Here is a 17,450-nt window from a genome sequence, read left to right as displayed (position 1 = left end):
CCTGTTTGCTATAAAGTCACTTCTGTACCATAAAATTGAAAACGAATGAGCATTGATACAATCTTTGCACATACCACCATTGCATCATCCTATAAAAATTTAAAAAAAAATATTTTCATAAAATGTTCACCTTTACAAGAAAATTACTGCCACTCGAATTCATGAGAAGTATTCACTGGTATAAACATCCTGACTACATAATCATTTCGAAAGATATAACTTGGATACAATGGTAAAATATATACTATGGACACTCTTTATCAAGTCTTCTGATATACAATGTCTGGTCCCATCAGTTTCCATTTTGAATCTTACTTAAAAAAAACTGCTTGGAAAAGCACGGAGCAAGAACATCTGATGACATGTAAAAGCAAATGCAGGACACTTCGGCAACCATAATTTATGTCAGCGAATTCAGCAAATCATGGACTTGACACTTGGCAAAAGTGAAATTTTAGACAATGAGAATGAGCTCCTCAAAAATAAAATGATTTATTTGCTATAATTTGACTAAATTTGGAAATCCTAGTGACTTAATACCATTTTTCACATTTTATCATCTTATATAAGCCCATTTCTTCATATATATATTTTTCTCTTTTTTGCTGACATGTTACAATTGAGTCACATATCATCACCTTCCCAGTTCCCATCCCTATAAAACTTCTAGGTAAGTATAACAGCAGCTGCTTAATCATGATTCATTTCAAATCTTTACAAAGGTTCATGATACAATATACGTGATAATGAATCAATTCTGTTAAATATTTGCACCTAATAATACTTTGTGATTTGCAAACCGTGTTCAAAACTTGCACGGGATCAAAATTTACAATAGCCGACGTTACAGCATCATGCAAATGATCAGAAACACCAAATTTCAGCCCTTCACAAAAGTTTCATGACATCAGCACAACTGTCGATTAAATCTCTGTAAAAGCCGTTTCTTGATTCAAACTCTTTCAAGTTAGATGATAAATATGGCAGCTGCTGATTTCAATAAGGCAGCTGCTTGAGTCCTCGCAGACGAACAAGGAAAAGAATACCAAAATGACTGCTCCTCATTAAGATTGCTTACTGTGTGGGTAAATACTTGAAGAAATATAGAAAGTTGCTGATTTGCTGTCAAGTTCAAAGCTTCAGCCCATGAGCACCTTTGGATGCAACTGATAGGTAAAATGTTGGTGTACCACTGTATTTCTCCTGCAAAAAAAACAAGTAAATGATATACATAACAAAAATTAGAAATAAAGTAAAATTATAACATATCATGACAATGTGGTCATTCAAAGTGTTGTGTCAAAATGCTGATAGAAAAATCAACATCAATAGATGTACATGTACAAGTACTTTCCTATCTTGTGTAAAAATAAAAAGGCGATGGTGTGAAAATAATGAATTTGATAAGATTAAAATGAATGTTTCTATTGTGTATCTCGAAAATCATTACATTTTTTGTTAATAAAAAAATAACATGACCACTTGCATCATTGTAAGTATTAATTGTAAAAATGTCACATACTTCCAGAGTGAAAAGTTTATGTTAAAAGATTTATTAAGACTTCAGAATAAATTCAATGCCTGCCTTACGATCTTTTCACATCACTTAATCATAGCTTGGAAAATCAATTACATTGTTCCTCTTTCCTGTTTTTTGTTAGCAATCCAAAGCGTGAAATCACAAGCATGGAAATGGGACATTAATGCAAGAGAAAAATTAGGTACAATGGTCATTTCCTTTATCTATGGTACATCTACCCACATAGCTCCATATCAATGTATAATCCAATATGTACTTCATAATTTTCCTACAAGGTATATTATATCACATACTCTACCTTCAACTTCTTATTCTTAATGTGTAAGCACACAATTTGAATTTCAATATAAAACATATTTTTCATAATGCCTAGCACAGGCACAGAGCTCAATGACCTGTACTCTGAACTATGGTTTAATTCAAACCATAGTCCATCTCGCGGCTAAAATTATTATGGGAAGCGAAGAATTTAAAAACATTAATTATCGTGTAATGTGTTTACTGGGTTCTTGTTAGTGGTCAAAGCGTGTAGAAAACTATTGTATATCCTTCCAAGACAATTTAAAATGATCTAAGAATAGAGAGTGATGATCGGGTGCCATGATATTTGCTCCACGGCAAATTCCATTCAATGGAATGGCCAACTTTAACCATGGATTTGATACTATACCCTACCCTTAATATAACCCTAATCCTAACATAAAACCCTCTTGCAATCCTGAACCTATATCTTAGTCGAAATAAAGCCCAGAGCGATTGTCGCCGGCAAATGTCGTGTCACCTATAAATTCATCATCTTATTATATGACTTTGCATCACACTTGGTTATCCATAATTAAGCCACAAGGCCCGTATTCTGAACTGGTTTAAAGTTGTGGTTTAGCTATGGAGAGCCAATTGGAGCACAAATCCCTAACAGTACACATTCAATTTATTAACTCATAAGACACCCAAATTGTTCATAATTGTCTGGGAATGATAACTGAAGTATTTTCTCCATTATGAAAGCAAAAGGAAACACGATAGTAACATAATGTACAATGTAAACAGAATTTTTGAACTTTTGGCTCCCCATAATTTGAGCAAGTATACACCATGGTTTAAGTTAAACTGTAGTCCAACAAATGGGCCGATGGGTTAAGTTCACACGGCACTTACCTTGATGGTTTGTACAGCACGTTCGATAGCATCCTTCTTGAGGAGCGTTACCGTGCATCCTCCAAAACCTCCTCCCGTCATGCGTGATCCATAAACACCATCAACTGACATGGCCGCCTCGACCAGCTGGTCTAATTCTGGACAGCTAACCTCGTAGTCGCCACTAAATACAAAAGGACAGAAAATATATTTCTAAAAAACAAGAATATTCCAGTCCAATAGGAGAGATTCTAAATGCTGTAAAGAATTCTTGTCTTGCATCCAGTAGATACAATTTATGATTCAAAATTCAATTTCATTTTGAAGTTCTCTACAAAAAAGACACACACACACTAACCCTATAGTTACTCATATTAGACAAAGATAAACTATGTTTCCATATTGCATGTTCAGACTGAATAGGAATGAGAAAATATGTGGGAACCAGCAGGATTTAATCTATTATCTACAGCAGACTCTGCCAGCAGGCCATTACAGGTCTTGGGCACTCGCTGGAATGATTACAACAACATATGCCTCATAATCTATTCTCAGTAAATATTCACTAGTTAAAGGTCAAGTCCACCTCAGAAAAATTATGATTTGAATCAATAGAGAAAAATCAGACAAGCACAATGCTGAAAATTTCATCAAAATCGGATGTAAAATAAGAAAGTTATGACATTTCAAAGTTTCGCTTATTTTCAACAAAATAGTTATGAACGAGCCAGTTACATCCAAATGAGAGAGTCGATGATGTCACTCACTCACTATTTCTTTTGTTTTTTATTGTTTGAATTATACAATATTTCAATTTTTACGAATTTGACGATTAGGACCTCCTTGCCTGAAGCACAAAATGTTAAAATGGAATTCCACGTGTTCAGGGAGGAATGAAACTTCATTTCACATGACAATGACGAGAAAATAAAAATATTTCATATTTCATGTATTAAATAAAATACAAAAGAAATAGTGAGTGATGTCATCAGTTCCCTCATTTGCATACTGACCGAGATGTGCATACTACTGTTTTGTGAAAAATGTCATAACTTTCTTATTTTACAACCGATTTTGATGAAATTTTCAGTGTTATGCTTGTTGAATTTTTCTCTTTTTATTCAAATCAAGTTTTTTTGGGGTGGACTTGTCCTTTAAGAAATCCAATTCATATTGAATGTCATTTTACTAATGCAGGGACAACATGTACTCAGAATCTGGTACATAAAACAAGTTTGAAAATATGGAACAAAAAAAATATTGTATTCCCCTTTCTGACCAGGATAAAATATCTTACAATCACATTCTCTTTACATAAGGATTCTTCAGCAGCTTAGCAGCAATTACAGTAGGGATCTATTTTTATGCTCTTACTTCAGTTGTCCTCTTAAAATTGTATGTGTGAACCAAAATCTTGTGACAGTTTACAATCATTGTATATTCATTTTATTATTCCTTACCTACAACTTATTTCAATAATGACAGCAGCCTAATTCATTCAATTCATTCATTCTATAAAATATTTCGTGTGAATTCTTGCCAGACTACATGTATTGACTCTTAGAATAATAATTAGCAGGTGTTTTTTTTTATATCACTTTTGTTATTTTGTTTAATTTACTGTATATGTTATGCTTCTTTTATATGTGTTTACTTTTTATTGTATATGGACTCCATGGAAGAACAGTATTGTCATGTTGACAAAATTGAATATGGGCGTTCCATCCGTTTTGTATTCTTTTATTTTTATACGGAAAATAAATACTACACTGCTATACTATTCTATACAATTGTGTTGCCTACAGAAGGATTATGCCTGGATGGCAAATTTCCTCTTTTACCTTTTTCATTGGGAAGACAATATATTATATATTATAGCTGAGTAATGAAATTCTAATTCAAAGTCATTTTAATAATGCATAGAGTATTCAGAATCCTGTATATTCCAAAATGTATAACAGAGACAAATGAATGAAGAACTTCTGTCCCATTTTCAAGCCAGGATAAAATATCTTTACATCTTTACAAATCTTTCAGGGACACTAATGAAACTGGCAGTTACAAAAGTGGCAGAATGTGGAAAGATGGTCCTTGTATAATTATGATAAGCCCAATAAGGTGACTATGGACAGACACCCCTTATCTTATAAAGATCTTATAAAGGACGTTGAAGCACAATCTACACATCATTGTTTATTCATCAAGACTTATCAAATACACCTTGTAATATGTAACAGTCAAATATTTGTGACAATGTGCACAGGGGAACATTCCCTGAAAGGGATTATTGGACATTTCATCCAACAAGTCCTAATTTATATGACAGTTTCCATAGTAACAGAGCTTCTCAGCCAATCAAAATCAAAGAAAGATTGTGGAGCATTGTGGCCCAGTGGATTAGTCTTCGGACTTTGAAACAGAGGGTCGTGGGTTCGAATCCCAGCCACGCATAAATTCCTTCAGCTAGAAACTGATCCACAATGTGCTGCACTCAACCCAGGTGAGGTAAATGGGTACCAGTAGGAATGCCTGAAAAAGCTGTGTGCGCTATGAACCTCTAGCTTAGCTAGGTAATATAGGAGCGCCTTGAGTACCTAACAAGGTGGATATGTGCGCAATATAAATACCCTATATTATTATTATAACTTGTCAGACAACAAAATGCTACCCAGGTACATTCATATTTTCCTAACTATATGATCTTGTGAAAAATAATAAATTAATGTGATTATAGTACTTAACAAAACAGAGATGGAAATGCTAAAAAGGCTCAGTTACTATGGCACCAATACTTATACTTAAAGAAATGCAATACAGGAAAAGAGTGATTTCCAGAAACTGGTAGTCATTTTTAGCAAAAACAAAATCAGCATGAATTATTGGGTAAAAAAAAAAAACAGTTATTATTTTCCCAAACTGCTACCTGTTAGCAATGCCATTCTGCTTCTCACCTGAGTGATTTATGACTTTCTACCATCAACTTGCCAAAGAGGTCATAGTCTCCCTTTTGCAGCGCTGTTGCAGCCTCTGTTGTCCTCCTGATCTCACCAATCACATGACGTGCTCGGTTAAACACGGTGACATCCTCAAAATTATTATTAGCATCTGTAATAAAGATCATCAAACATCTGAAAAATCTCTTGTGAATTTAAAAGCAGATTTCTGCACTCATAAAATTCAGCTGCCTATTTATACCAACATGAACCTACAGTTTTACAACTTAAAGCATAGATTTGCACAAATAAAATTCTTGACTGGGGTTTCGTTGGGATTTCCCAGGTTATTCAATTGAAATAGTAATTTCTGTCAGATCAGTATGCTTGCAGAAACAGATTGCAATTAATTGTGGATTACAATTAATTATAATTTTATCACAATTAATTGTGTATCTAAAATCTAACGCCCCTTGTAAACTTGCAAATGGACTAGAGACTTTGAAGATGTCGCCACAAGAAATTTTTGAGCACTTTTAGTTTACAAATGAGAGTTTCTGTGGAAACTTAAAACTCATGCATGTATTTCTGTAGTGTCTTTACATATCATGATTACAAAAAACAATAGGAATCAAGTTGCATTAAGGATGGGAAATATCATTATCATTATTTGAATCTATTTACAAAAAATACATGAGAAGTATAAATGCTTTTCATCATCATCATCCGATGCAAGTAAATATAAAAATGGTATATAATCATGATTTGAAAATACAAAAATTTATTGTGAAATCCAGCAATGTCAAAACTCCATCTGATATTTGTATGTCTATCATGGATGAGGAAGAAAGACTACGCAGAAATCTATTCTGCAGCTGCACCAATAATTCAATCATACTGGATTTCAAATCAACCAGACAATGTAATTAGGACTTTGATATTTGTTTAATATTCAAAAGATAACTCCGTCTGGAACAGGCTTCTGTAGACTTTGCTTAAATAACCTAGTTATATCACGGTGAAAGTATTGATGCCTTGTGACCCCAGGATCTCACCATTCAATTCCTCTTCGGTAGCATCCCTGAGACTCTTCTTGCCCAGCATAGCAGCAGCCTCTTCACACTGTTTCCTCCTTGTGGGGTACTCACTGCCCGTAAGCTCGTGCTTGACGTTGGAATTTGTGACGAGGACCACCACATTTGGGTCACTAAGGGGTACCTGGGTGGTACCCATCGTCCTATTGATGATGAATTCAAAGAAGAAAAACATTTGAGAGACAGAAATATCCAAGAAAGAGCAGTGTGGAAGGAATAGGATAAACATCAATTTTATTTCATTGTCTTGTGTTATATGTGCTATATAATGTTGTATATTAATTTGATAACAGAAGAAACATGTATGATGTGGATATCTAAGAACAAAACTTGAGACCTTGTTTAATAGTTAGAAATGAATGGAGAACATGAAGTGATAGCTGCCATGAATTCAGCATCTTAAAAAAACATGTAAAAAAACAATATTAACATATGAATATATACAATCGTAAATATATCCCTCATTCTTCCATAAACTGTAAAAGTTTGTACAGAATGACCTATGATGACACCACATGATTGAAAGGAAAATGTTTTCTCTGCACTGGGTAAACTTACCTACAATCCAACAGTAAAGCACTTCCTTCCTGCGCCATCACAGAGACAAACTGGTCCATGATCCCACACGGCATCTTGGGAAAATCATGTTCTGCCTTCTGACAAGCGAGGGCCTTCTCCGTCAGGTTGGATGCTTTGCATCCCGTGAGTTCCTCTAGGAATGTGTAGGTAGCCACCTCCAGGGAGGCAGAGCTGGACACACCACCCCCAAGAGGTACCGATGTCACAACGGCAGCATCAAATGAACACAGTGTACCTGGAAGCAAAGGTGTAATTAAATCAGATATTTTTTCAAAGGATATGAAGGGTAAACTTACTCAAAAACTTGCTTTTTAATGTTCCCCATATTTTCCCATTTCGACAGGTCATCAATTATACTGAAACTTTATTCTTTATATGGGGCAAGGCCTAATGAGCGCACTGTGCTTTTATCTGGTCCAAAATACTAAATTCTATCATATGTTTCATATTTAGTGTAACTTTTCTATAATTTGTTTCATTTTAACCTGTAAATATGTGAATGTTTTGGGTAAATGACTTTATCAAATCATATTTCTATTTCCTTTATACTTCATTTTCCTTTCTCTTAACCGCTAAGAGGCAATTTGCAAATTTGAGGTATATAAAATTGTTATTATTATTATATGAATGCATAGGCCTAATGTGTAATGTTATGAAGTCAATGTATAATGGGTTTTTGACCAGTTGATCATGTAATACTCCCTCCCTCTACCTCTCTGAGCTTTCTGTTCTCCCCAATACAAACATACCTTTGAAGTTCTGTACCACACCCTTCACATAATTGGCCCATTTGGGTAGACCAGGTTCTAGTGGCTTTTCTGTGGTAGGAACAGGAAATTCAGTGTACTTGGGTTCATCCGTTCCTTCAGCTGTGGTCAGAACGCGACAAACTCCAGACGATGTCTTCCGTCCTACCAGAATTGTAACCTGCGGCAATGCCTATTGATATTTGAAAAATATAAATATATATTTCAGATGTGATTATACGACCTATTTTTTTATACAATACATTTTATGTATCATTGCTTCTATCGAGGACTGGTACTGGGCTGCTCCATAAGCCCCGCTTGAAAGGTGTATGCAATATTTAGATTTTTACCATCTTTTACTATCATTCTTTAAAAAAAATCAGGCGAAATCCGGCATTGAATAAAGAAGTACCAATATACACCAATTGCTTATTAAAGTTCAATCAACTTGCAGCAGGAACCTGTAATAAAAACATGATCCCATTCCATAAAGGTTATGAAAGTCTACCGGTTACAATTGCATACAAGTACAGTTCAAATTACCACATACTGTGCAATCAAACAACATTTCAAACAAAATAGCACAGTAAATGTATCTAACAGTAACATCAAAGGTTTATTCAGGAATAGTGTCTTATTGTTCATTCAGGAAATTACGAGCTATATCTTTGAATGAGTTTTTTTTCAAGCATTGATGAAAAGAAGGAAAAGTACAAATATTTCATAATGCATAGGCCTTCATGAAAACACTGTGGACCTACATGTACTTCAGTTCTGGGGGTGTTTCACAAATATTAAGTATGACTTAGAGTCGCACTTAAATGCCAAGATGTGTGCATTGTAAAAGGCATGACCGCATTGGTCAGATCATGTCAAGAGGACGCCCACTACTGCGTTTTAATCAATAACATTGCGCGTTGCATATCATGTACGCGTCAACATTTAAGTACGACTCTAAGTCATGCTTAAATAGTTGTGAAACACCCCCCTGGACTCACATACTAAAGTTAAACCCTTTATCAAAATATCAGAGAGGATCTAATTGCACGATAGTAGTTCACGATCATGTCAAGTAAAGATCACTTTCAGAAACCTCAAGTACATGTACAGGCCTACAGTGGAGTAGTGCAACCAAGGTTTAACTGCATGTATCCTGATGACCATAGGGTTATGCAGGTCAGAACATGTGATGATAATATAACTGAAAATATCCAAGCGGCAAAAGCGGTAGGCCTACTTCAGACTGAAAATTGTTATATTTTAATAAACAGAGTTATCCAACATTCACTGAGCAAAATGATGAAAATAACATCATCAAAATCTGATCTTAATCAATTATTTAACAGTTGCTGAATTTTAAAGTTTAGCAATATTTTGTTAACACAATTATACACACCTGACCATCATGAACATTCAATAGTTATAGTCAATTTATTATTTTCATTCTTGAAAGAAAAATTTTGAATGAAACTAATTTCATATCTAATATAGTAAAATACAAAAAAATAAGTTGGGAATATATAATCATCATCATCATGAGCTTGCTCATTGGGGACATGCATAGAACTGTTACATGTAAACCATGAAAACATTTAAAATCTCCTTACTTTGTAATTTCTTGTCTGATTTTGATGCAAATGCCAGTATTTTGTTTGTCTGGTTTTACTTGATACAATAACATGTAGCCTACAGTGCATGTAAGTTTAAAATCTGATATAACTTTAAGCCCACATGTACATGTAGAGAACAGAAGCCATGATTTTAAAGATGAAATTCAGTTCTGGTTGTGATTTTAATAGTGGATGAAACTGTTTTCAAGTGATTGTGAAAGCTATGCATGCTAACAAAGCATCTAAAAACTGGTGTTTATATACTGTCTGGCATTGAAAAATTATCAAATCAGGTTTCTACTGAAGGTCATATTCACAGGAATCACTGCACGTGGATGTACTAAAGGGGAATGAAACATTTGGAACAAATAGGCTTGTGTAGAAACATAAAAATCAAAGAATAAGAATAAAGAAAGTTTGAGAAAAATCAGACAAATAATAAGAAAGTTATGAGCATTTGAATATTGCAATCACGAATGCTATGGAGATCCTCCCATTGGCAATGCGACAAGGATGTGTGATGTCACTGATGAACAACTTTCCCTTTGGTGGACTATAAAATACCCTCAAAATGTCTCTTTTTGCTTTTTCTTATGATGATACAAACTCTCTATCCATGATGTATTCTTAAAAAAATATGTATTACATGCCCTCATGTAGAAAGAACACATGATCTATGGATAGATGTGATAAAAGAGGCAATTCAAGTGAAATATATACTAGCGTAATGGGGAGAGTTGTTCACAAGTGACATCACATATCTTTGTCGCATTGCCAATTTGCTATCTCCATAGCATTAGTGATCGCAATATTCAAATGCTCATAACTTTCTCATTATTTGTCTGATTTTTCTCAAACTTTTGTTGATCTGTTTCTTTGATTTTTCTGTTTTTACACAAGCTATCTTGTTCCAATGGTTTCATTCTCCTTTAATGGATAGCCTAACTAACCTTTATGCTGATCAACGTGACTTCAGCAATAAAGAGCAAACCTTTGCAGAAGAACATTTCCAAATATACATTCCAGATGTCATACAAACGATTTGATAGCTCCCGTATTTACAATATCATCTTCATGAAATATTATTATCAATTCTTCATAAAAAGTCCTTTCTCTTAGGTTTAAATACAATCCTACACTTACATGTATGAAAAAGAAAATCATGAATGATCAATGACCATCAATTTTATAGAAAGTCGCAGCAATCTAATTCTTGGGGGGGGGGGTTGATCATCTTTCTTTACCAACAACTTGCCAATGTGGTATAGTAATATTTAGTGTTCTATCTCACAGGCTTTGGTATCTGTACAAGGATATTTAACCCTAATTCTCCCAGGGGGGGGGGGCCATAATGGCCCGCTCCCCTCGACAATTATCGCGATATATCTGCTGCGCAAAATATTTTGACCTCGCCGCTCACTGACTTTTTACTCTGAAGTCTCGCGCAAATTTTGAGACTAAATTTGTGACGCCCGGGTACATGGTTACGACATTACGCAACATTATGTGAGTGCAGGTCAGACCCAAAATTGCTCATAAATGTGATTTCATGTATAAATCCGAAGAAAATTGTGTATTAAGCCAATATTCATAAATGTATCATTATTTCTACTTTTACTGACTAATCTTCATTAATTTTGCCTTGTTTATGATCGGAATTAAGTCAGGAACGATTTCCATCAAAAAACAAAAAGTGAAAAAACAAAGAAATACATAAGAAATTAAAAAAACAATAAAATATGTAAGAAATCGGTCATGGTACCAGAATTTTTTCATTCACGATTGTTAGGAATGCTATATTTTCACCAAAATTAGCATTCTAGGAGCTTTATTTAGTAAATCAGAGCAAAAAGTATGATTTCATGAATAAATTAGCATAATTCATATAAAATAGAAATGAATTCAGTGAAATTTGCCAATGCAACTGCGTAGATTACGTCATTCTCTTCCATCATGCAAATTTTCGTTTTGATCGTGCAATCTGCGGCCGAGATCTTAAGGGGGGCCATAATGGCCCCCCCCCCACCCGTAATGACAAGAATCAAAATACCCCGGGAGAATTAGGGTTAAAAAGTACCGTTATGCAAAATAACAAAGTAATACTTCAATTTTCCTTTCAGCTACATGTAAGTTTACAATTTTTCCTGAAGGTGCTGGTCTAGTATGAAAGATTAAAAATTTGAACTCCATGTGACCCTTCTCAGAGCTTTGTTCCACAAGTTCAACAATTGAGAGTTCAATGATTTGCGTCATTAGATCACAATCAAAACATCAATTTCCTGGAAATATTTGAGTTCATCATCAATCACAGATCTGTAGTATTACTGATGAGTCTAGGAGTGGTTTGCTCAGACTCAGAGTAAACATTTGGCACTGATCAAATATTGGCATATAGATAGGGAGTGTAATTTCACAGTTATCACTATAAGGTCATTCATCTAAAATGTATGCTTTACATGTATGTCTGCTAGATATCTGTGAAGAAAAAAAAGAAAAGGGTGACTTGTGAGTGACTGATACAATTCAAACACCACTTCTGACTTGAAAATGGATCAATCACAACAGCAAATTTAATAACTACATGTAATTCCTTGTTTAAATCAATGAATTTTAAGTTTTTCATCAACATTGACACCGATCACTGAAACTAAATTGTTACTATGTATAGAAAAGTAAAGTTTTCTCTTACTTTAGATAAACATTATTTTTCTCAATCAAAATTTCAATGAACTATTATGAGTTTTATGACACTGAATAACAGATAAATAAGCTCATTAAAATCAAAGCTATTAAACAGAATAACTTAAGTTTTTAATAACATTCATCATGTGCTACCATATGACTTTACATGATATCAATTTTCCCCCACTAATATGAAAATAAAAATCAAATGAATCATAAAAATATACCGGTAATGGTCAAAGGAGTTCTAAACTTGATAAAAGTAGGAAGTTAGGAATGTTTGGTACTTGTAATTGGTATCATAATATGAAAGAAATTAAGTTTCTACATCTTTTGTGTACATTTTGTTTTTTGAGCATTTTGTATATTTCAGAGGTGACTGTGTATTTGAAAAGTAACCAAGCATAGGATTTGGCAGAATCTTCAAACAAAACCCCTTGCCACTGTGAGATAACAAATTTTATGAAACGGGGCCAAAATAATCGGGATGGTGACTTTGGCATAAAGCCATATCATAAAGCATGGGAAAAACACAAACATGCAAGAGTTGAGAAAGGTTCAAGTATTCCATGAACTTTAAATTTGTACACATCTAATAGACATTTCATTACCTGGCATAAAGGTGGGGTCATATAATAATGAATATCAAACAAGGAATCCTTTCCTAATATTCAATTCTCTTATTTATTTTGGAATTTGGATTCCATTAAAAACTATTCAGATAAAAAAATATTATCATCGCCATCAAAATCATCATCAATATTTCACCCCATGAGTTTGTACAATTTCATATAATTCCTTTATTCAGATACCTGTTTTACTGACATGCTTGAATTTCTGGAACTTAAGGGTGCAATAGCCTACTACTGAATGTACCTGTACACTGTACAAGATATACAGACACGATTCAATTAGCAGTCATGGAGTCATGCCAAATTTTGATCCGATAAATAAGTTCACCTTTATTTGCTCACCTGTGCTATTAACAAATTTTCCATGGATGATATTTCATAATCTGCTTTATAGTGCCAGTAGTAAGCTGAAATATGTGTACTTGAGTGATGCATGGTAATAAAAAACATTGCGCAAAATGTGATAGGGCTTGCTTTTACAGTTAACCCTATTTTATTGGTACATAACATTATCCCTTCAGCGTACTAAGCGTAGTTTTTCTCACTCTAATTCTAATTATGTTTTACATAACATGGTGATTTTTCAAACACTGTGTTGTATTCATCCCCTCCTTCAGTTAAATATTTATAGTATTATTCACTGATCACACGTATTTCTTTTATGTAAAAATACCAAAGATTTGAAGGAAACAGTCTCTACTAGCACTTGGCTACCTTATGGTTCCTTCTTAACAACAACATTCAACCATACACCTATTTTTTGGGTTAGATTATCAACATTGGAAACTGTGACTGGGATCTTAAAAAAATGTTGTAACATTTGTTTTGGGTTTATACACGTACATGTATGTCACATTATGTCTTGAAATCTATTGTTTGTATTCTTATTTTGTCTTTTATAATGTAAGCAATTACATCTGTATACTAGAATAGTTATGTTTGTGCTGTGATGTTATCACATTGTAATCTTATTGTTATTGTTGTTAAAGGTAAATGCTAGTTTTGGTAATGATATCAAAATGAGTTTGTACAGAATCCAATGAAATGACCACCAAAGTGTCTGTTTGTATAAATAAAACATATGTGCCAAAGGATTCTGGAAGAAAATGTGTAATTGCTGAGAAATCAGCAAATAAGCACAGGATTCGGGTAGAGCACCGGGCCCGACATTCGAAGCAATAATTAAACACTGTCCCACGTGCGCTGTGTTGGGGATCTTCAGTCTGAACATTTTTCAGCGTAGATTTCAAGATTTCACAAAGTTCAGTTTATGTAACTTTACCAGATCTAGATCCTCGATGATATACTGACAATTAAGCCTTGTTTTACAGACTTTCTCATGAAATTAGTGTTTACTGCAACTACTGGAATTTCTCTTTAAGTAGATAAACTCAAACTCAAATGAAAGTAATAGTAACACATGTGGGCCTCCAATCTTCATCTTACAAATGAATATACATGGTTTATGCAATCCATCACAATTACCGTAAGCAGGATTAAGGAAATCATACAATGCCATTATTGTATAATTGTTTGTGTACAAGATTAGAATAGATTAATTCTTAACTTTAAATAATGCAACCAAAATACAATAATCCCACTCATGACAATCTGCGAACCATGTTTAGAAAGAATTCCAGCTCGATTGAGTGGACAACCACAGAGAAAAGCACTGTCAAGTCAGAAAAACGGAAGGACACACAGGATTAGCCAAGTAAGGATTGCTTTATTTTCTATTTTATAACTGAACATTAATAGTCATGTCAACCTCAGAAAAATGTTGATTTGAATCAATAGAGCAAAATCAGACAAGCACAATGCTGAAAATTTCATCTAAATGGGATGTAAATAAGTTATGACATTTCAAAGTTTCGCTTATTTTTTACAAAATAGTTACCGGGTATATGAACGAGCCACTTACATCTACATGAAAGAGTCGATGATGTCACTATTTCTTTTGTTTTTTTATTGTTTGAATTATTCAATATTTTAATTATTACCAATTCAACGATTAGGACCTCCTTGCCTGAAGCACAAAATGTTAAAATAATGAAATTTTACATGTTCAGGGAGGAATGAAACTTCATTTCACATGGCAATGACGAGAAAATAAAAATAATTCATATTTCATACAATAAAATACAAAAGAAATAGTGATGTCATCAGTTCTTCATTTGCATACCGACCGAGATGTGCATATACATGTAACCGTTTTGTGAAATGAAGCAAAACTTTAAAATGCCACAACTTTCTTATTTTACATCCAATTTTGATGAAATTTTATGTGTTATGCTTGTTGAATTTTTCTCTTTTTATTCAAATCGAGTTTTTATTGGGATGGACTTGTCCTTTAAATTGATTTAGTTAAAGTCAATACAGCCATGTTTTCACATGTCATAGATATCTAGATTACTACTATTTGTAAACCTACATTGCTCTAGAATATGGAATTCAGGCTTGGTTTAATAACAGTTTAACAATATACATTAACATTACCATGACCATTTTCTTTAATTATAATTTTCATATCATGTTTCATATACTCAAATCACTCTAACCTAGTATTAAAATCGATTTGTTTGGGAATGCATCGTGATTGACAAAAACAAAAGCTTGGCCGAGCCCCCGACACACCCACAAAACAAACACGAGTCGCACACACGACACGTTGGCACGTACATCATCACACATTTCCAACGAAAGTTTTCATGCATGCTTGCCGCATCTCCGGGCACTCACCATTGGGAAAACAAACCCATCGTTGTAATCCGTGTGCTCACCGATCAGATTCACTCGTCCAGGGGCACATCCTGCCACGGTCGCCTTTTCTCCAAATTTCTCCTCAAATGCCGAGTTCGCCTTGCCCAGTAGTTCGGAGACGGTTTCTACAACTGTGATGCCGTTTGCTGCCATACTGATCGTACTCAAAATCTCAAATTAACTGACGATTTTGCGGAGTTGGTTTCGTTGTCTGTTCTGCTTCTACTTGTGGATGACGAAATATGCGCCGCAATCGCCGAAATCGGAGCGCGCGCTTGATATCGGCGAGGCATTTCGCAAGCTCAAGGCGCGACGATGTCGGGGGGGGGGGGGGGTACGGGTAGACTCGTAGAGAAGTATATATCTCTATGGGTAGACTACATTTCTCACGATCCAGGATAATCCGGGAGGATAATATCACCGGATCCGGATGTACCTTGATCCCAAAAGCTCATCATAACAGATGAATGATATGATAGTAGATATAAATAATAACGGTATATCCCAATATCATAATAGAGTTACTCACGGGATGTTATGAAAATATCAAAATGTCTAAAAGATTGGGTCTGAAAACATTTGGACTAAACAATAGAGAAATATGAATATTATGTCAAGATCTATCCGACAAAATTTAATTTTCATTTTGAACAGGTAAACAAAAAATTGCTTGCTAACTTAATTGGCTTGTTCGGGACTTCTAAGGATATTATTTTTCACATTGGCCATGCTGCCCCCTCCCCCTCTCCATTGTTTTTAACTCATTATGTTTCTGCCAACTGCCTTTGAAATCCCCCCATGCAATTAGTAACATTTGCATAATCATTTATTTAGCTTTTCTTTAGAAAAGAAGAAAACAATGATCATCAATAAGCATATCTCAATTTTGAAGAAATAGCAATTAACTTAAAAATTGGATGGACTTTTAATTATTTCAAAAGTTGGCCTACATACGATTCTGTATACTTAGTTTAACAACCCTTAATTGTTCACCTTGAAAATACTTAAACACATAGAAAGATGGGAGAATAATGATAAATCAAAGATTCAAATAACTTCAAAATTAATGACTTTATCAAAGTAACTGAAACTCTGGAGGAAGATAAATATATTTTCATCATTTAGAATTTAATGTTGATTGAATGACAATTACAATGATATAGGCCTTTGCAGCATATCAAACTCATCAAGAATTCCCCGATTCATATCATAACTACACATTATAAGAATGAATAATTATCTATTATGAATTGATTATCCTAATTATCAATATCACAATCGCATAAAGAAAGGGGAAAAAAACCCCCCAAAAACCTGGATGGATTCTTAGCTGGACACATTCAACACTTAAAGCTCTTACAATATCCAGATTTCATATCACATACATTAGTGAACCAAAAAGTAAACTCTGATAACATGATAACAATTGTATTTTTGGTAGAAAGTGGAATATTGGAGATTTTCTTTTTGAAAATTACTTGTTTGTATTTGTAGTGACAAATGATAATGAAAGTTTGTTTGGATCCATGTATAATATACAAAGATTTTCATGTGATAAAAATAACATGCATTTTTGTTTTGAGGAATTTTCAGCTGCAGAGTGTAGGATATAAAATTTCCATGTTTCATTTACAAAATTCAACATCACAATACATGATATGGAAGCAGAATAAGAAACTGTAATCATGTTTTCAATAATTAATCACATATATGTATATATACTACTTCATTAAT

The 17,450-nt window shown here is 33.9% G+C and overlaps 1 protein-coding gene across 1 annotated transcript; it reads right to left on the bottom strand.

Annotated features, from left to right (window-relative positions):
• Nucleotides 1-275: 275 nt before the first annotated feature.
• On the bottom strand, nucleotides 276-15,968 carry LOC121407863 (galactokinase-like). The gene is made up of 7 exons (XM_041599094.1): nucleotides 15,696-15,968; nucleotides 8,033-8,222; nucleotides 7,263-7,518; nucleotides 6,666-6,847; nucleotides 5,629-5,782; nucleotides 2,699-2,861; nucleotides 276-1,203 (listed from the first exon to the last, which is right to left on the bottom strand). Exons 1-7 carry the CDS (start codon nucleotides 15,867-15,869, stop codon nucleotides 1,132-1,134), a joined length of 1,191 nt encoding a protein of 396 aa, XP_041455028.1. The 5' UTR covers nucleotides 15,870-15,968; the 3' UTR covers nucleotides 276-1,131.
• Between the last annotated feature and the right edge of the window lie 1,482 nt (nucleotides 15,969-17,450).

The sequence above is a fragment of the Lytechinus variegatus genome, chromosome 2, assembly GCF_018143015.1.
Source record: "Lytechinus variegatus isolate NC3 chromosome 2, Lvar_3.0, whole genome shotgun sequence".
NCBI lineage: Eukaryota > Metazoa > Echinodermata > Echinoidea > Temnopleuroida > Toxopneustidae > Lytechinus > Lytechinus variegatus.
This window is presented reverse-complemented; position numbering and strand designations above follow the sequence as displayed.